The 21,678-nt window shown below is 41.6% G+C and overlaps 1 protein-coding gene across 1 annotated transcript in view; it reads right to left on the bottom strand.

The window, feature by feature from the left end:
- The window catches only part of LOC126175846 (pre-rRNA-processing protein TSR1 homolog), a 96,088-nt gene that overhangs the window by 41,887 nt on the left and 32,523 nt on the right, over nt 1-21,678 (bottom strand). Inside the window, exons 4-5 of the mRNA XM_049922853.1 lie at nt 3,930-4,130; nt 2,924-3,130 (exon numbers count right to left, since the gene is read on the bottom strand). Coding sequence (XP_049778810.1) covers nt 2,924-3,130; nt 3,930-4,130 — 408 coding nt within the window. The remainder of the gene's footprint in view (nt 1-2,923; nt 3,131-3,929; nt 4,131-21,678) is intronic.

The following is a 21,678-nucleotide window of genomic DNA, read 5'->3' as shown; positions in this document are numbered from 1 at the left end:
AACTTAGCAACAAACAAAACTTAGAATCTAGTTCTCACTAAACTATTTTGTAGGAATTCTGATAACTACACCATCTATTTATGAAACGTATTTGTTTAACATCCATCTACTTTAACCACAAAATCCACATAAATATAAAAAAATGGCACAGGTAGAAGGGAAAAACTCTTTTCTACACAAATTGTAGAGAGTTCTCACAGCACAAAATTCATCAGTTCGTAACTGACTATTTTGTGCTGCTACTGTGCCTGCCCCATTTGTGCTGGAAAACATGACTCACTTCTCTCTCTGGGCACAGCTCCCAATCTTAATCTTTCGGTTTTATAACAAAGAAAGGTGGGGTCTGGGTTATTTGGTATGTTTCATTAGAATAAGTGGTTCTGGCTTTTTTTTATATATCTCACCTTCAGATCCACAAATATCCACAAATGAAACTCCTGCACTTTGCAGAACAGGATGGATCTGAGGATGAACTGTAGCAAAGACCGAATCCACTTATTCTAACAAAACATACCACGTGCCTTCCCCCAAGTGTTCTCTGAGGTATCATATCATTAATATGAAATTATGATTTTATGCTGACAAATAACAGATTCGTCTTCACATTCTCAAAGCAGTGGTCACTGCCTTTATTCCAGTGACATTGTGCTGCTGTTTAAGGCAAGGCTCCTGTAGGTATATTCTGTGACCTTTCCAAGATCTTTGGTTATGTGAACCATCTATAGTCCTACGTGGCTAAATCCAAACAGTCCCAGAATTATGTTGTGTATCTAACAGCTTCTTTGAGTAACAAAAATTTAAATTTCTGTGTTTCATATACTTAGCAACGGAACTTAAAAATTTAAAATGCTGTCATACTTTACTCACTGAGAGCTATAATCTAATGCTAAAGGTTTAACACAATAAGTTAAGAATTAAAGTTAGAAACTGTGTATATGTCTTGAGGCACTGTAACTCATCACACACAAATTACCTATCCACACTATGTTCATCCAATATTTGAGATTGAGAGCACTTTATGACTTCCAATAAACTTAACACATAATTTCAAACCTTTTTGATAATTTCTCTCATTGACACCACCACAAAGTAATTAAAGGAATAAGTTTATTGCTTACTACTTTGGCATCAAGCAGTACCTTTTGCTTTAGTATTTCTTCACTATTAACTCCATTTGCAACACTTTTGTAACCCGCATACACTGAGCTGACAAAAACCACGGGATACCCCCTAATATATCAGACCTCCTTTTGCACAGCGTAATGCTGCATCTCGACATGGGAGGGGCTCAACGAGTTGTTGGAAGCCCCCCTGCAGAAACAGTGGGCTATGCTGCCTCCGTAGCTTCCACAATTGTGAAGGTGTTGCGAGTGCAGGATTTTGTGTGTGAACTGACATCTTGATTACATCCCATAAATGTTCGATTGGATTCATTTTGGAAAATCTGAGTTGCCAAATCGTTTGTTAGAACTGTCCAGAATATTCTTGAAACCAATTGTGTTCTGCAACATGTTGCTTTCTCATCCACAAAACTTCCATCACTGTTCGGGATCAAGAAGTCCACGAATGGCTGCAAATGGTCTCCAAGTAACAGAACATAATGGTTTCAAGTCAATGATAGGTTCAGGTGGACCAGAGGACCCAGTTCATTCCATGTAGACACAACCTATACTGCTATGGAGCCACCACCAATTTGCACACTGCCTTATAGACAACTTGGGTCAATGGCTTTGTGGAGTCTGTGCCACACTCAAACCCTACCATCAGCTCTTACCAACTGAAATCAAGACATGTCTGACCAGGCCATGTTTTCCAGTCATCTGGGTCCAACCGATATGGTCATGAGCCCAGGAGAGGTGCTGCAGGCTATGTTGTGCTGTTAGCAAAGGCACTTTTGTCAGCCATCGGGACTTCAATTCTACTTGAAACTGGAATTTCTCGTGATTTCTACTATTCAGCAATCTGACCATCAGACTCATCCACAGACTTTGCTAACTGCAGTAGCAGTGGCAATACTAGCCCAGTCACTGAAGTTACATATAGTTCCGTTTCTGTCTTCTTTTGTGGAGGAATAAACTGTGCTGCTTACTCACGTCATCTGTTATCTGTTGTACCTCCAATCATGGATACAATAAATTACTGGTGGCAGAGGCTGGTTGCTCTATTGTCTTCTATTTTCTGGCACTACTTTACTATCTCCACAACTGTATTGCAAGAGCAGAAGTGGCACCCTCTAATTTTCCAGTACTGTGTCTGATCACCTCCGATGGGGGACTGCCATTCAATATTTTTATTTATTTATTTTTTTCCTGTTTCAGGAGTGAACAGTGTTTAGCTTTAAGTTTGAGGGAGCTCTTTTTTGGTGGTTATTCTTGTCACAACTTGTTGCTTATTCTTTTCTGGGCTTGGCCATTCCACATTAGAAACCTGTAGCATTATGTGAGCTGTTTAAGTTTCAGTCGATGCAATTCGCACAACTGATGGACAAGGTGACATTGTTATTGGAGGACTGACAGCGCCTGCAGCAAGCCCTTCTTCAATGCATCAGCCAGGCTGACGACAATGGCAGCAGACACTGATCAACTCCACCATTCCACAAATTTGACGCTGCTGCAGAGGAACAGGTCAAATACAAACTGCAGCTGTTTCAACACTTTGTACCCTACAACATTTCAGGTGATACAACAAAACAAATCCTAAAAATAGACATAAATTGCCATACCCTCAATGAAATTTCCTTGTGGAATTTATTTCTGAAAAGCAATTGATGGTCTCCACAACTTAAACAGATTAAAAACATTATACATCAAACACACAAGTAGATCACTAATAATTGCCGATGATTATAACATACATTTTCTTCTGTCTTTAAGAAAGAATAAGAAACAATATTATACAAAAATGCAGAAATTTATACATGTACCTGCTTAGATGGATCTGCTTCTTCCAGCAAACGTGTTTCTGACTCTGAATGTTTCTTATGGGGTACAGAAATGGGGTATGGGTCTGATGGAGCCTCAATTTTTTCCATCTGGAAATCACCCCAATTGGGAATATGAAGCAAACCATTTACTGACAGTGCATGACCACGTAGATATCCTGACACCTTCAATGTGCCATGGTCCACCTCCTGAAATGGGGAGAACAATCACATAAAATTCATCTGTTTGTATTAATATGTTACTGAACTCAGGTAATGATCAAACTTTTATTGAACTTACAGAACAAACAGGAAGAAGTTAAGCTTTAATACAGTAGATTATGACAGAAGTATGAAGTTTGGGGAAGTGGATTATTAGTTTGCAGTAAATACTCATTAATGGCCATGGTTTTAAACCTTTTTCAATAACTTCCAAAATATTTTTCATTCTGGTTTTCATGGATGAAAATAAACAACTTCTAGAATGGTTGCAAACTAATAAGAGATTTTTTGACAAATGGCATAAACAAACACATTCAAAAGCATTTCCCGCTTACTTTTATTTCTTTCTGTAAATTACAGAGTTGATATGTAGATGAATGGGTGTATAAAGTTTCTGGCTTTAGATTCCTATGAGGCTTCGTGCAACCAAATTACTCTTTTCATTTCTAGCATTAGAATAATTATGTTCCGGATTTGATGAAATTTGGTCAACCCATATATTAAAAAGAAACATGCAGCAAAGATTACTATCTTAACAAAGGTATATGATTATTTAAATTACTTGTATTCTATCTTTGCTTGTATAACTGTAGTTAATTTAGAACACGGCTATAAGCTGAAATCTAGTCCACTAATATACACCACATTTAATATGAACGCAATAATGATACAATTATTAGCAAACATGGGCCAAAAACTGGTATACATATACATGTGTACCGATCCACATTAAACAACCAGACATATGGCAATGAATACATGAAAATAAACCGAGGCAAGTTGTTACCTGTGAATCTGCAACAAATTCTATTTCTTCCACCAGCATATGTGGCCGACGGTCACGATAAGTAACTGAACGAAGCTTCTGGCTCCCAGCACGGCGTAATACGTTCACTGCCTCATCACACTTATCTAGTGCCATTATTTTCATATCTGGCAGCCAACGAGAGAAGATCTTTTGCAGCTGATTCTTCCTATCATGCTGTTTCTGAAGCACACCACTAACATATCTCAGAACTATTATTTAAACAACCATCTGCTAAACTGTATGTTTTAAAAATAAGTATAACAACAATGAAATGTAAAAATTGCACTATACTTGGAAACCATGGCTGTAATCAATAATATATTTATGGACTTTAATCTGAACTACTTTTCTCAAACTGAGTTTTTGTAGAAATTTCTAACTTTGTTAGATCCCAAGTTACATGCAATATGTGAATATGCATTTATTAGTGTTTTCTTTAGTGTAAAGGCAAACCAGTCTCTTTGTTCACAGCATAACTTAATTTAAAAGATAAGAATTTGCAAGAGAGGGAAAGGAAAACATGGAGACACTTCTGTTACAAGCTACAGACTACAAAAAGTAAACAAAGAAGGAGAAGATGATGATAACGTGTACATCAGTAAATAAGAAGTATAAAGGTATGAATTCTTACTGAATATATACCTAAGAAGAAAGAAAGATAAAGTGGCATGTCAAGAGGCGTTACTGTCTCAAATCTCACCTTCAATGTCACAGATGTTACTTACATTATCATAACTCTTTTTGGGTGTTGAAGAACATATGTGTGCACAAAAAACTATCTGCAAATTTTGGAACTGAAATGTTGAGAATGTTACCATGATAAGAGCACTCAGACATGTGCTTTCAAGATATACCCTCTTACATAACAGACTAAGCATTTACACTACGGTCTTTCGACTATTTCTGTCCCTTAACCAATTGGTGCACTACATGTCACTGCCAATGCTAATTCCCTCTACACTAATATCCCCAAAGCCTATGGCCTTTCCACCAATGAACATCACCTTCCCAGTGCCCGACTGACTCCAAAATTACAACCTCTTTCCTGCTCACCATGACCACCTATATCTTCACCCATAATTACTTCTATCTGAAGGCAGCACCAACAAACAGATCTGTGGTACAGTCATTGTCACCCGCATGGCACCATCTTATGCTAACCTGATCATGAGCCATCTAAAAGAATCCCAAAACGTTGACCTAGTTAAGATTCACTGATGACATATTTATGATCTGGATTGAGAATGAGGAACACCTATTCAAATTAACCTCCATCTCATGGGTGGCTTCATAAGTACCACCATCCACATCAGACCTATCAATAATGAACAATACTTCCACTGTGAGAACAATTGCCCGTTCCATACCAATAAGTGCCTTCCACAAAGTGTTGCCACCCATAGTTGCTGCATCTGCAAGGACAAGCAGTCCCTTTCCAATTATGCTGAGAGCTTTAGTGAGGTCCTCACAGACTGAAATTACTCTCCACTTATTGTCCATAAACATATCTCTGGTGCCTTGTGTCTCCATCGCCTACCATTCCTTAGATACCTAATGGCCAGCCACAACGGGAGGTACTCCATGACTCATTACCACCCAGGAATAGGCCAACTGAATCATGTTCTCCACCAAGTTATCGATTACCTCCTGTTATATCCTGAAATGAGTCATATCATCCCAACACCTCACAAAGCAGTATTTCACTGTCCATCCTTACCCCCCCCCCCCCCCCCTCCCTCCCGCTCTAACCCAATGGCTTACATCTGCAGTAGACCTAGATGCAAGATCTGTTCCATACATCCGCCCACTAGAATTGCTTCATTCCTGTCAATGCATTTCCTTTCCCATCAAAGGCAGGGTCACCTGTAAATTCAACTATGTAGTCTACCAACTAATCAGTATTCTACATGGGCATGACCACTAACAAGTTACCTGTCTGCATGAATACCCATCACCAAACTGTGGTCAAGAAACAGCTGGACCATCCAGTTACCTCGCATGCTGCGCAACATGGTGTGCTTAACTTCAAAAACTACTTTGCAGCCTGGTGCATCTGGATTCTCCCATCGAAATGAGCTTTATGCATTGCACAGGTAGAAGCTCTCCCTCATTCACGTAACCTTCCCTAGTCCCTGTCCCTAACCTACTCCTATGCCCTCCTGCTCCCACTACAGACTCTCACAATCCTCCTATCTCCCCCCCCCCCCCCCACACCTCATTTCACCTGTATAGTTTTTTTCTACTCTACTACAATCTTCCCCCTTTTTTCCCCCAAACACAGCCTCACGAAGTTACATCTAGCACCCCTCCCACCTGCCCACTCTCAAAAGGCAGCATTGCAGCTTCTTCCACACACATACCCTGCTAACCGACTCCCTCACCATACCACACCATTCCTGTGTCCTCATTATCAACTCCAGCTGATCTCACAACAGTCGGGTCACAACACCCAGACATCAGGGATAACAGAGGCTGTCGCCTTTTTTTCTCTCTCTCTCTCTCTCTCTCTTTCTTTCTTTTCTTAAAACAAAAACTGCAGTCTTCCTTTAAATGTGCCTGCCTGCAGCTCAGCATTGGCTTTCTGTAGCAAGTGGCACTCTATCTGAATTCAACTGCTATTCCATACTATATTTTATGTAGTTTATTTGGAACATTTCATAGAAATGATTGAAGCATAAACCTCACTGCTCGCAACTGCTACAAATATTTCTGCTTGACAAGAAAATAAGTTGCTCTGACTTTTCTAAATGAAAACAATAGTATATGGAACAGGATGGTTCTCATAATAAACTTGTCCTTAGTGGTGATGCAACATTTTTGTGAATAGTAAAATGAACAGACATAATATGTGAATTTATGGCACAGACATTTGTGGAAATTAATGCATTGTGTGTAAGCTCACAACAGGAACTAATTAACTGAGAAACACCAATGTATTATGAACCATATGTTAGCCAAGCACGAGTTATTGAAAATGTTACTTTTTCTGAAATAAAGAAGGGATACTATATTCCAGAGTACTGGTTGTTATAAAGTTGATGAATGTAGAAGTAAATGAGTGTTTATTAATTCAAACTGAAATCAGAAAATATAATTTTTATATTGTATGTGCTCAATAATAATACTGTGATAATACACACTTCATCTCATGTCATCATCTTTTCCTTTCCCTGTTTCTCTATAGGTTCAGCGTTGCTATATGTGTTATGGCAATGATAGTCACAGTTGGTGGCTGCGTGCCCTTCCTCATGCCCCCCCCCCCCCCCCCCCCGCTCCCACCCAGGACTGAATCGATGTACCCCATCTGTCTATGTCTAGAGTAATATCACATTCAAGTTTGAGAATGTTTGTCATGAAATACTGTATTTTTTATGCAGAAAGTCTTGTTTAGCAAAACTAACAGTGTTTTGTGTGTGTGTGTGGGAGGGGGGGGGGGGGGAGGGGGGGGGGGAGGATAGTACATCTAGAAAGATGACTTCAATTTCGATCCCATGGTGGCATACGCCACCTGGGGGACAGTAGACTCCTTTAACAGGGAATGCTCACAGTCAGAAGGCTCAGTGTGGTGCAAATGTGTGCAGCAAGCATGCAACCATGCCATGGGGATGCACTCATGCTTCCTGCAGCCTACTGCGAGTTTGATAGCGGCCAAACTGTGGCCTTCTGTGTGGCAGGATGGTCCTTTCAAGAGAATTGTGACGCATGATGGACATGATGCATCATCTGTCCAACAATGCTGGTAGCAGTGGACATGAGAACATTCTCATGCCCATAGGTGAGGCTTTGGACATCCACCCAACGCAGACACCTGAAAGGATCGTCATATTGTAAGGACAATGGTGGCAAATTGTACAGCTAGCACAGATAAGAGTGCTTGTGAACCCAGAAGTGTCAACACAGACTGTTGCGCACCGCTTAGGTGCAGCGGGACTACAGGCATGCAAACTTATAGCTCACTTTCCAATCACTCAACAGCATTTACATGCATGATTTGAATGGTGCCATCAGAGAATCACTTGGAAGATGGAATGCTGCACCATGGTCTTCAGTGATAAAATCAGATTCTGCCTGCACGCAAGTGATGGTCATTTGCACGTACAACATAGAGTGCAGTTATCCATGGCATACTGACCGCATCCCAAGTTTTATGGTTTGGTGTACAATAAGACACAGCTTATGATCTGGAATGCAATAAGATACAACATTCATTCACCTTCGGTGTCTCTGGAGGGGATGCTAACTAGTGATCGGTCAGTGCAGAATGTTTTTAAGCCTTTTCTTTTGCCATCCTTGCAACAGGTAGGTGCAGTGTTGTTCCAAGAGGATAATGCTCATCCACACCCTCCTGTGACACTCAACATGATCTGCACAATGCGCAGCAAGTTCCCTGGCCAGTATGATTTCCGACTTGTCTCTAATCGAACATATGTGGGATAGATGGGAAGAGAAGTGACTCATCAACCAACAACTCTTACAGGACTGCGGTGAACATGTCCAGTAGATGTCAAATAGCACATCCCAGGATGGTATTCACCGCACACATACAGATGGCAGAAGTATTGCATGCACAAGACAGAAAAGGGCAAGGGATTGGCAGAGCTGTCATTTGTACTCGGGTGATTCATGGGAGAAGGTTTTCAGTGTGATTATGGCCGAATCACAGGAATTAACAGACTCTGAACGCAGAATGATAGTTGGACCTAGGTGCATGGGACATTCAATTTCGGAAATCATAAGGGAATTCAATATTCCAAAATCCACAGTGTCAAGAGTGTGCCAAGAATACCAAATTTCAGACATTACCTCTACCATGGACAACACAATGGCTGACGGACTTCACTTAACGACCAAGAGCAGCAGCAGTTGCATAGGGTTGTCAATGCTAATAGATAAGCAATACTGCATGAAATGGCCGCAAAAATCAATGTGGGATGTATGACAAACATGTCTGGTAGGACAGTGTGGCAAAATTTGGCATTACTGAGCTATGGCAGCAGATGACCTATACGAATGGCTTTGCTAACAGCCTGACATCGCCTACAGCACCTCTCCTGGGCTTGTGATAATACAGGTTGGACTCTACATGACTGGAAAAGTGTGGCCTCATTGGCTGAGTTCAGATTTCAATCGGTAAGAGGTGATGGCAGGAATTAAGTGTGGTGCAGACCCCATGAAGCCATGCAACCACGTTGTCAAGAGGAACAGACATAGTCCTCTGGTTCAAATGAACTGATCATTGATTGGAAATGGTTATGTTCGCCTACTTGGAGATAAATTGCAGCCATTCATGAATTTCATGTTCCCAAACAATAATGGATTTTTTTTAAGGATGACAATGTGCTATGTCACCAGGCCACATTTGTTCACAATGGGTTTGAAGAACATTCTGGACAATTTGAAGGATTTGGTCACCCAGATCACCCAACATTAATCACATGAACATTTATGGGACGTAATAGAGGGGTCAGTTCACGCATAAAATCCTGCACTGGCAAAAATTTCTCAAGTATGGATGGTTACATAGGTAGTATGGCTCAATATTTCTGCTGGAGACTTCCAATGACTCCTTGAGTCCATGCCATGTTGAGTTGCTGCACTACACCGGGAAAAAGTATTTATAGAAGATTATAACATTGGACAAGGAATTCTGCCCTATACAAGACACTTTTTCAGTTTCATTTTACCCAGACATGTATCAGCACTTTTTGTGCTTTCTTCAGTGGGTTATTTTATTTTCTTACTGTAAAATTGTTGTTACATATTAACACTTAGAGAAACTTTTGGTACAAAATATTTACAATTGTGAATGAATAGTAGTTGTAAAATATTATACATCATTTGTTTACAGTTCGCAGATGTGATGTGTATTAACAACCTGATGCACTATACGTGGTTTATTACATTATTTCTAAAGTTATAGTTATAGCTTAATTGGCAAAAGAGTGGATGTAACATTAGTTTATATACCTTACTTGAAGCTATTGGGTATTTATGTTGGTAGCTAGTCTGCCACACAGTCTACAACTTGTCATGTGCAAACAGCAAAGCATCATTTTCTTTATTTTGTGTGTGTGTGTGTGTGTGTGTGTGTGTGTGTGTGTGTTTGTTCAGGGCTATTTTATCTACTCTCTTTGCATCACACCCATTCTCCTGTGCAATTTGTTTTACTGTGTTCAGTTCTTGTGTGTAATCGTGTCTGTTCATGAGTGTTTTTGTTCAGTCTGAGTAGTAAATATCTGAAGCTTGCTTCTTTGTGAGTCATGCGGTGATTGGACTGGTTATGAATAATGGTGCTGGTGATTGTGGGTTTCCTGCAGATTGTGAATTCATGTTTGTTGTTTCTCTTCTGTATGGCAAGATCTAAGAAATTAAACTTCTGTTTGTGTTTCAGTGGTGAACTGTATTTGTGGGTGGATGGAGTTTATGTTGTCATGAAGTTCTTTCATGCAGGGCTGTGGTTTGTCTATTAAGCAAACTAAGTGATCTACATATCTGTCTAGTAGCAATATATTATTTTGTACTGTTTTGGTATAACTATTTTGTCAAAGATTTGTTTTTCTATCTGACTGAGGAAAATGTCAGCTATAAGGCCACTGACTGGGGATCCCATAGGTAGTCCATCTTGTTGAGAGTAAAATTTATTGTTGAATGTGAAGTAGTTTTGCTTTGTGATGAGCCTGAGTGTGACTGATATTTCTTGTATGTTGGAGGTTTCTTTGTGTGATGTTGATGGTTTCTTCTGTTGGAATGTGTGTACATGGAAATTATGTCAAGTGAAATTAATGTTGCTGTGTTTGGTATGTATTCATTTCTTATTTTTTCTATTAAGTCACTTGAGTTCTTTAGACTTCTGTTTTCTCTGTATTTGTATATTGCCTACAGCAGAGTGTGTGCGTGTTTGGCTGAGTAGTATGTTGGTGCTTTGGTAAAGTTTATCAATTGACGTATAGGTCTTCCAGGTTTGTGAACTTGAGACAATGATTTTAGGGTGGGGGCCTTGGAATTTTTCTGTATAATTCTTTTAATCTGTGTTTCTGTAAACACCATTTCTATGTTTTATAGAGTGTTCTGTAAGTTACTTAGCTATCAGTTTGTTCGGTCACTTCTTAATTCTGTGATGATGTTGCTTATGATCTGTCAATGTACTCCTGTTTGTTTATGACTACGATCGAATTACCCTTGTCAGATTTTGTGATAATGGCTTTTTCCTGTGTCAATTTGTTCTGTAGGTTTTTTCTTCAGCAGTCCTTGTGTTTCCTTTTATCTCACTATGTACAAGAGAAACAACAAATATGAATTCACAATCTACAGTAAACCCACAATCACCAGCACCATTATTCATGACCAATCCAATCACCCCATAACTAACAAAGAAGCCAGCTTCAGATATTTACTACACAGACTGAACAAACCACCCATGAACAGACATGATTGCACACAAGAGCTGAACACAATAAAACAAATTGCACTGGAGAATGGGTATGATGCAAAGAGAGTAGATAAAATAAACCACAAAATACACAAAACAACACAAAACCATGAAACACAAACACAACCAAATGCAACACAACAAATCAGCAGATAGTAAGCAACAAATGGCACATAATGACTTACAACAACAAAGACACACACAGGTTGGGTAATATACTAAAGAAACAAGGACTCAACATAGCATATAGAACCAATAACTCAATACAAAGCAGGCTTGGAAGAAATACCACCAACACTGACAAATACAGCCAGTCCGGTAAATACCAACTTACTTGCAACTGCTGTCAGTCTCTACATGTGGGTCAAACATGCAGGAATTTCAGAACCAGGTATACGGAACATCTCAGAGTACTGAAAAGCAACAGCTCACACCCAACTTTCGCAGATCATCTGATAGCACTCAATCACAACCTAACAAACACTGACACTGACTTACAGATCCTTAAAACCAGTAGCAGGTTATACAAAAAATTAACTATACTACACAGTTACAACAACATGTAATGGCGGCATAAACTCTGCCCGTGTTTGAAAATTTGTAAGAAAGTGTGTTGTCAAACGACCATAAGTCACAAAAATCAGCACATTCACCCCGCCAAAACATATGAGAAAACACTAGAACATCATAGCCATAAGTTACACACAAAGAAATGTGATATATACTCGTTTCCATTTGTAAATGCATAACAAACAGAGAAATAAAAATTTAATTTTGCTGTTTGCAGATGATAAGTTGTACATTGTGTAGCTACCAACATAAATACCCAATAGCTTCATGTAAGGTATATAAACTAATGTTACATCCAATTAAGCTTTAACTACAACTTTAAAATATAATGTAATAAACAACATATAGTGCATCAGGTCGTTAATACATATTTCAACTGTGAACTGTAAACAAATGATGTATAATATTTTACAACAATTATTCATTCACAATTGTAAATATTTTGTACCAAAAGTTTCTCTAAATGTTAACATGTAACAACAATTTTACAGTAAGAAAATAAAATAACCCACTGAAAATAACACAAAAAGTGCGTAAAGATTTCTGGGTAAAATGAAACTGAAAAGGTGTCTTGTATAGGGCAGAATTCCTTGTCCTATTTTTATACCAAGTACGGACATAAGAAGAACTGGAACACCACAAGATGGTTATAACATTGTTGATAAATAACAGAAAAATTGAATAATTTATAGAGTGTAACAGTTTGTAATACCACTATGATGTAATCACGATATATTTACTAATGGTGAAATTTACTGTACCAATCATCACAAAACCATATAGTAGTGTGTGGTTCAGGCTGTTGGAAAACTATCTGGGGACTTTTTTTTAGTCTGGTAGACACTGTTTTGAGTTTGTCTTTGTGGAGACTGACTTTTGTGTTGTTCCACTCGCACATTTCTCAAATGAATGGAAGTTAAAACAAATATCAAGTTTAATAATTGCAAAGACAAAAGTAACACATCCTACAGTTGAGATAAGCACCTATTAATGGAACAGCAATTTGGTTAATTTAACATTGCTGTCACCATTGTTGGCATGTGGTGGTGTCACAGGTAACGACCCATAACAACCCACCAGCTTGTTGTCCTTATTCAGGGTGTACGTAAAGTCTGGGAACACTTTCAATTATTTATTGCACAAGAACTAAACATTGTACAGATGTCATACATATTGCATTTTGAAGAGAAACAATGAAAGTGTTTTTTTTTAATATAAACATTCAATATGCGAACCATGAGTGACCTGGAAGACGTGAATATGGTAATCAAATTCTTGCCATACTCGTCCCAGCAAGGCATTATTGACTGTGGCAGTCACTTCCCATACTCTGTCGGAGCTCTGCTACATCACGTGGTAGAGGCAGTACATACACCAGATCTTTAATGTGTCCCCACAGAAAAAAGTCACATAGAGTGAGATCTGGTGATCGGGGAGGCCATTTCATTTCATGAAACAGCATGCTACGCACCTGAACTCACCATGTTTGCGACTAGCGCTGACAATTGGCAAATTACCGAACTACGCTGTGGCAGTATACATGGGAAAAAAAAAAAAAAAAAAAACTTTCAGGGGTTGTCTTCAAACTGACATATGTATGATATATGTGCAATGTTTGTGCAATAAATAATTGAAAGTGTTTCCAAACGTTATGTACCCTGTATTACGATACAAGTTTTTAATGTATTAGATGGAATGAGAATTTTAAAAACACTTCAGTACACTAGTCTAAACTTTGAATAGAATATTCAAATACAGCTGACTTTGAAGTTCTTGAGGAACATTCCTACAGCCATTCTTTCTGCATATGACAGCTTCATCTGCACAGATGATGAGTTGGCTGAAAAGATGATAAATTATGTGGCTGAAGAACAACTGCTGGATTCGGATGATGAACATGTCCACCAGCCAGATGACATTGATCAAATAGTTTGATAAACAGTTTTGAAGTATTCACAAATGCACTAAGGACACACAATTAAAATCATTTTTGAAACATAAAATTAATGTGGCTGTAATTAAAAAAACTCCCCAATATCCTTAGTACAGTTATGCCAAGTTCACGTCTGCCACTGTATTGAATGTATGATGTACCAGCAGGATACACTAATTGCAGGCAGTTGCAATAGCCACAGGAATAGCCTGCATTGTTTTCTGTCAAGGCAAGGTTATCGAAGGTGTTATCAGCATTTACGCTCAAAAGTTTCTAAGTTACTGTTTCTAAATGCTATACAAACTAGCTGTCAACACATATGCAATTAAATGGGGCCTCCACAGTAGTAAGACAAAGAGCTGTAATGGCATCAGTGAACTTCCTTACAACAAACAATATACTCCTATCAGAAAAAGAGTAAAAGTTAAGAAACTAGAGGTAACTGTTTTCTGTTCTTTGTTTCTATGCATCATGAACCAGTCCTCTATAGGTAGGCCTACGTGGTTGCCTTTCCCTTATTTTATGTATTTTTTCAGCATACTATTCTTACAATACACCCACTCTTTCTGGTTCTCAGCACAATTTTATCATCAGAATTAGTTTAAAATATTTTCCCAACACATATTAACCTTCTTTTGCTGTGAGATTTCTATTATGTTCTGCATTTCTGTCATTCAATTTCTAATCTAAATAATTTCACATGTATTTTGGTTCTTGCTTCCCCATCACCAAGTATGGTTCACAATTAAAAGACACCATACGTATGATGCTTGTGAGGAAGTGCAGCAACACACTAATGAGGAAAAGGCTAGTTGGTTGGTTGGTTGGTTTAAAAGAAAGGGGAAGGGGTCAACTACGAAGTCATCGGTCCCTTGTTCCGAAGGAAACAATGCCACAAAGGTGGGAATAGGACAATGAAACTTACAACACGAAACAGAATGAAAGGAAAAACCACAACAACGACTGAAGGGCAACAACAATGACTGAAGGGCAACAACAACAACAACTGAAGGGCAACAAACACTTAAATGCACAAAATGGGACAAGAAAACCACAAAGACACAAATACAGGTACAAGAGGGTAAAACAAGAAAGCAGATTACCACGGCTGGCTGACCATGAGGGTAAAAAGGAAAAGACAGCCACTCTGCAACACATTAAAAGCTCCACCCTGAAAGCACCAGGGTGCAGGACACACAGGGACAAAGGAGGTGTGCTAGGACTTAGAGCAAATGATAAAACTCACCCTCACGAATAAAACGTAAGACTAAAGTTGCTGTTGAGGCATTGTTGCCCAACACTGAAAGTAGGGTGCTGGGAAAGTTGAAATTCCACCGCAGAGTGGTTAAAAGTGGGCAGTCTAGCAAGAGATGGACGACCGTCATTTGTGAACCACAGAGACATCGAGGTGGTGGTGCATACTGAGGTTATGCCATTCCATCTCCCAAAGCCGCAAAACCTTGTGGCATAATACTGAATGCAGGTCAGTTTCGGAGAAGCCGATCTCCGTAACGGTTTCCGCATAGCCCGTTTGGCCAATCTGTCGACAAGTTCCTTGCCTGGGATTCCAACGTGACCTGGGGTACAGACAAACACCACTGAGTGACTGGACTATTCCAGGGCAGAGACGGACTCCTGGATGTTTGCTACCAAAGGAAGGTGAGGGTAGTACTGATCGATAGCTTGTAGGCTGCACAAGTAGTCAGTACACAAGAGAAATCACACGCCTGGGCATGTGCAGACGTGCTCAAGAGCACGAGATATGGCTGCCAGCTCTGCAGTGAAAACACTGCAGCCATTTGGCAAGGAATGCTGTTCTATATGTCCTCCATGAACATAGGCAAAGCCAACATGACCATCATCCATCGAGCCATCAGTGTAAACCACTTCATGGCCCTGGTACATGTCGAGAATCGAGAGGAAGTGACAGTGCAGAGTCGCAGGGTTAACTGAGTCCTTAGGGGTGGGCGGGAAAAGGAGATGGTAATTCGGATGCACAGGAGAATTATGAATGTGTGCAACATAACTGGCCAGCAGCTGTGCATGCCTAAACTGCAATGGAGGGACTCTGGCCTCCACCATGATGCTGGGAACCAGACTCGTCCTTAAAGCTCCTGTCGCTAAGCAAATGCCACAGTGGTGCAATGGGTCGAGTAAACAAAATGCTGAGGGTGCCACCGAACCATAAACCACACTCCCACAGTCAAGGTGGGATTGAACAAGGGCTCTGTAGAGCTGCAGCAGCGTAGAGCGATCTGCACCCCAGTTGGTGATGCTCAGGCAGCGGAGGGCACTGAGGTGCTGCCATCACTTCTACTTAAGCTGACTGAGGTGGGGAAGGCAAGTCAATCGGGTGTCAAAAACCTTTCCTAAGAATCGATATATCTCCACTATGGTGAGTGGACCACCATTAAGGTAAAGATCTGGTTTCGGATGAATGGTACGACGCTAACAGAAGTGCATAACACACGACTTTGCAACTTAAAACTGGAAACCATGGGCTAGAGCCCATAACTGCGCCTTGTGGATGGCTCCCTGTAGGCACTGCTCAGGAACACCGGTACTGGTAAAGCAGTATGAAATGCAGAGAAGTCTTCTGCATACAGAGAAGGTGAGACGGACGTCCCTACAGAGGCTGCTAGACCATTAATGGCCACTAAAAATAGAGATACACTCAATAAACAGCCCTGCAGGACCCCATTATCCTGGAAATGGGGGGAACTATGGGAGGCACCAACTTGGACACGGAAAGTACAAAGTGACAGGAAATTGTGGATAAAAATTGGGAGCGGGTCGCGGAGATACGTCTTGTATAATGTGGCAAAGATATGATGTCGCCAGATGGTGTCATACACTTTTCGTAAATAAAAAAAGAGGGTAACCAGGTGTTGGTGTCTGGAAAAGGCTGTTCAGATGGCAGACTTGAGGGACACAAGATTATCAGTGGTACAGCGACCCAGGCGAAAGCCACCCTGACATGGAGCCAGTAGACCACCTGACTCTAGAACCCAATCCAACCGCCGACACACCATACGTTCCAGCAGCTTACAAAGAACGTTGGTGAGGCTAATGGGCTGATAGCTATACACATCAAGTGGGTTTTTACTGGGTTTACCACCGGAAAGATGGTACTCTCCTGCCATTGTGATGGAAAGACACCATCGCGCCAGATCCGGTTGAAGTTTACGAGGAGATGTCGCTTATCATTAGACGAGAGATGTTCAATCATCTGACTGTGGATACGATCTGGCCCAGGAGCTGTGTCGGGCAATGTGCAAGGGCACTGAGGAGCTCCCACTCTGTAAATGGGGCATTATAGGGTTCACTGTGGCATGTAGCGAATGAGAGGACTTTCCTTTCCAACCGCCGTTTGAGGGTGCAAAAGGCTGGGGGGTAATTCTCCAACGCAGAGGCTCGAGCATAATGCTCAGCAATCATGTTTGTGTCAGTACATAACATGCCGTTGATGCTAATGCCAGGGACACCTGTTGCGGTCTGGTACCCAAAAAGACGTTTGATCTTCGTCCAGACTCGGGACGACCCAATGGTCGAGACATATCTCTCCCAACACTCCTGCTTTCATCTTTTGATAAGCTGGTGAATGCGGGCATGGAGCCACTTAAAGGCTATGAGGCGCTCCAGGGAAGGGTGCTGCTTATAGTGCTGTAGAGCTCGCTGGCGCTCCTTAATTGCCTCAGCAACTTCCGGTGACCACCAAGGGACTGCCTTTCGCTGGGGCACCCTGAAGAGGGAGGGATAGCGTTTTCCACCACAATAACGATTGTTGTAGTCACCTGCTCAACCATCACATCAATGTTACCATGTTGGGGAGAATCAGCGGTGACTGCAGATGTGAAAGTATCCCACAGTCTGCCTTGTTTAAAGCCCATCTGGACAGGCATTTGTGGGCCTGATGCCGGGGCAGTGACAGGAAGATGGGGAAGTGGTCACTACCACACAGGTCATCATGTGCTCTTTAGTGGATAGATGGGAGTATTCCTGGGCTGCACATGGATAAATCAATGGCAGAGTAACTACCAAGAGCCACACTAAAATGTGTGGCGGCCCCAGTACTTAAGAGGCAGAGCTCGAACTAAGACAGTAAGGTTTCGACATCTCTGCATTGGCCAGTAAGCACGGTGTCACTCCTCAAGGGGTTATGGGCGTTAAAATCTCCCAAAAGTAGGAAAGGTTTAGGGAGTTGATCAATCAGTGCAGCTAATACATTAACACATTCAAGGGTACTGCACCATCCGGAGGAAGATACATATTGCAGAGAGACATTTCCTGTGTCATCCTTATACTGGCAGCCACAGCTTCAAGAGGGGTTTTAAGGGGCACAGTTTCATTAGAGGCTGAGTTTAGGACACACACCTGACACTTGTTTATAGTCGCTACGGTTCCTGTTATATCCCATATAGCCACAGAGCGCAGGGGTCCGCATTGCCAGGAACTAGGTTTCCTGGAGCGCAATGCAGAGAGCAGGTGTAAAGCTTAACAGTTGCCGTAGCTCAGCCAGGAGGTGGAAAAAATTGCCACAATTCCACTGGAGGATGACATCATCATGAGACTGGGAAGGCATGGAACATTCAATGGGGTAGTTCATACCCCATAGTCACCTGCTGCCACCAAATTAACTGTCTGAGCAGTTTATAACCAATGTGTCTGAGGGTCTGGTGAGATTTAGGTCCTCAGCGGATGCCAGAATCTCCACCCTATCCTCAGACACAGAGCTTGTAGGTAGTGGTGGTGTGGGTGCCACCACAATTTCCTTGGTCTTAGGGGCTTTCTTTTTGGGTTTCTCTCGCTGCTCCTTGGGTTTCCCTGGCTGGGAGGACTTCACTGGCTCAGTATCCGGGACTGAGGATGATCGTGAAGCCCTATGACCAGCTGCTTTTGGGCTCTTCAGCCACTGGCGGGTGTCAACTTTCCCACTAGCAGAAACCAGGGAAGGGAATGAGCCAAGGGACCCCTTCTTAGCGAGAAGACTTATGCTTCTCTGGCTTAGAAGGGGGGACGAACGTCACCAATGGTTGGGGCGGTGTTGCTCCCGAAGTAGGTGGTGCAGGAGCTACATGGAGGGAAATGCCTCCCACCATCAAGGGGGCAGGTGTAGTCTTCCGGCTCTGAGGGGTGACTGGGGTTGGCAGAGCTGATGGTGCCAGAATTGTTATAGCAGCAGTGTAAGATGATGTCATACGCACAGGATGCAGGCATTCAAATTTTCTCTTAGCCTCAGCGTTGGTCAGTCGGTCTAGAGTTTTGTACCCCATGACTTTCCTTTCTTTCTGGAGAATCCTGCAGTCTGGCAAGCAAGGCAAATGGTGCTCTCTGCAGTTGACACAGATGGGAGGAGGGGCACATGGACTATTGGGATGTGATGGGCATCCACAATCTTGACATGTGATGCTGGAAGTACAGCGGGAAGACATAAGACTGAACTTCCAGCACTTAAAGTACCGCATCAGGGGAGGGATATAGGGCTTTACATCACAGCTGTAGACCATCATCCTGACCTTCTTGGGCAATGTATCACTCTTGAAGGCCAAGATGAAGGCACTGGTGGCAACCTGACTATCCCTCAGACCCCAGTGAACATGCTGGACGAAATATACACCTTGCCACTCTAAATTGGCATGCAGCTCATTGTCAGACTGCGAAAGAAGGTCCCTGTGAAATATGATACCCTGGCCCATATTTAAGCTCTTATGGGGCATGATGGTTACAGAAACATCCCCCGGTTTGTCACAAGTGAGTAACGCCCGTGACTGGACAGAGGATGCTGTTTTGATGAAGACTGACCTCGATCTCATTTTGGACAAGCCCTCCACCTCCCCAAACTTCTCCTCTAAATGCTCAACAAAAAGCTGAGGTTTCATCGTCATGAAAGATTCCCCCTCCCCCCCCTCCCCCAACAGCTCTTGAACATACAAGGTACCGGGGCGAATAAGATCCGCTGCCATCCTTAGCCTGATGTTCCTCCCATGGTGTGGCCAGGGAGGGGAATGATTTGGAGTCATACTTCTGTGCGCTGAATTGAGCTCGTGAATGCTTAGAGTGTGCTGGTGTTTCACCACCAGCAAGAGATGATGGACTATGCTTCATCACATGTGATGCACCCTGATGCCACCCAGTCTGACCAATGGCCCTCCCCATGGGCGCAACCCAGCCGCAGCAAAGGCCACCTGGCAGGATGGCCATTGCTGGGAGTCCCGATGCCCCAGGGGGATGGGCATCTACCCCTTGGCATACGTGGGGAGTTAACGGTGCAGGCATCAGCAGGGCGATCCCTGGGTAGTCAGGGGGCTACAACCAACAGGGTACATGGCGGCCCCACCACAATGGACTGGCTACTGTGCTGGATATCAGGTGGAAAGAAGTCCATGGTCATCATTGCATAGTTAATGGTGGAAACACACCCAGGGAGGTGTCCTCACTCAAGAGATGGAGAATGGGCAAGACCGCAATGCGATGGAGAGAAAGTTGGCTAAAGATATCAATGCGCAATGGACACGATGCGCCATGTAAGGCGTTGTTCCCCAATAGGTTCACTCTTCGGGAAAATTTTTAAGAATGGAGGTCAAACCCTACAGGGGACCATCACAAAGGCCGAAATGTGTGAAACTCCTTTTAGTCGCCTCTTACAACAGTCAGGAATACTTCGGGCGTATTCTTACCCCCGGACCCGCAGGTGGACAGCATGTTAGTCACAACAACAATGCAAATGAACTTTTTCTTCTCTATGGCAACACAAGCCCTTTCATAGATCTCCACACATGAGAAGAGTTCACAAATTTTCATTGGACTGTTTTTCTTCATCCACCCTACAACCTGGATCTCACACCCGATTTCCAACTGTTTGGGCCAATGAAGAAAGCAATCTGCAGGCAGTAAGTGGATGGTGACGTATGGCTGTCACATTGAACAGAGACTATGTTGATAAACAGGTCTTGAAGCCAAAAGATTGGGGAATAATATGATGTATTGGAATCTGGAATAAATCCAACCTGTTTTTAGAAAAAAAAATGCCTGCATTAATTACTGAACACCTCTCATAATATTTTTAATTTTTTTGACCATGAAGCAATGAAGGAACAGGATGAAAATTTCAAAATAGAAATAAAGGTGCAAGGGCAACATATATTGGTATTATGGTTCCCATAACACACTGCATTTCTACTCAAAACTAAGCAAACCACATGACAAATATTAAATGGAATGTACAACTAGCTGGCACTGATTTTGGGTTACAGATAGTGAAAAGTATGAAAGTGAATAAAATAACAGAAAGGAGAATAATGACTTCTTACATATCAAACTTAGAAATAACATATAAGAAAGGAAACAATTTTTTTTTCATCTTTAAGATGGAAAGTTACACAAGACAGACAAAAGAAGGGTGACATCAACAATAAATTGGTGCAGGCGAAGAAAACTTTCTTTAAAAAAGTGGATCTGTTGGCATCATCACATATTGACACAAAATTAAAGAATAAGTTTCTAGAACAAAATGCCAAAAGTATTGTCTTGTATGGGTGTGAAACACAGACTGTGGGAAAAATCAGAAAACAATGAAACTGGAAATATTTGGAATGTGGAAGTACAGAGGGATTTTAACAATTAAATTGATGGATAATGAAATGAAATTGTACTAAAAATAATAAATGAAGGGAGCTGCTTATTGGAAACAATTACCAGAAGAGTACAAGGGCTAGTGAGAAAAATCTTCTAACCAATCCAGAAAGAGTGGTCTTGGAGCTAAAACGAGCAGTCAAGGGGACAATTTGTAGAGCCAG

Source organism: Schistocerca cancellata, chromosome 3 (genome assembly GCF_023864275.1).
Source record: "Schistocerca cancellata isolate TAMUIC-IGC-003103 chromosome 3, iqSchCanc2.1, whole genome shotgun sequence".
Classification (NCBI taxonomy): domain Eukaryota; kingdom Metazoa; phylum Arthropoda; class Insecta; order Orthoptera; family Acrididae; genus Schistocerca; species Schistocerca cancellata.
This window is presented reverse-complemented; position numbering and strand designations above follow the sequence as displayed.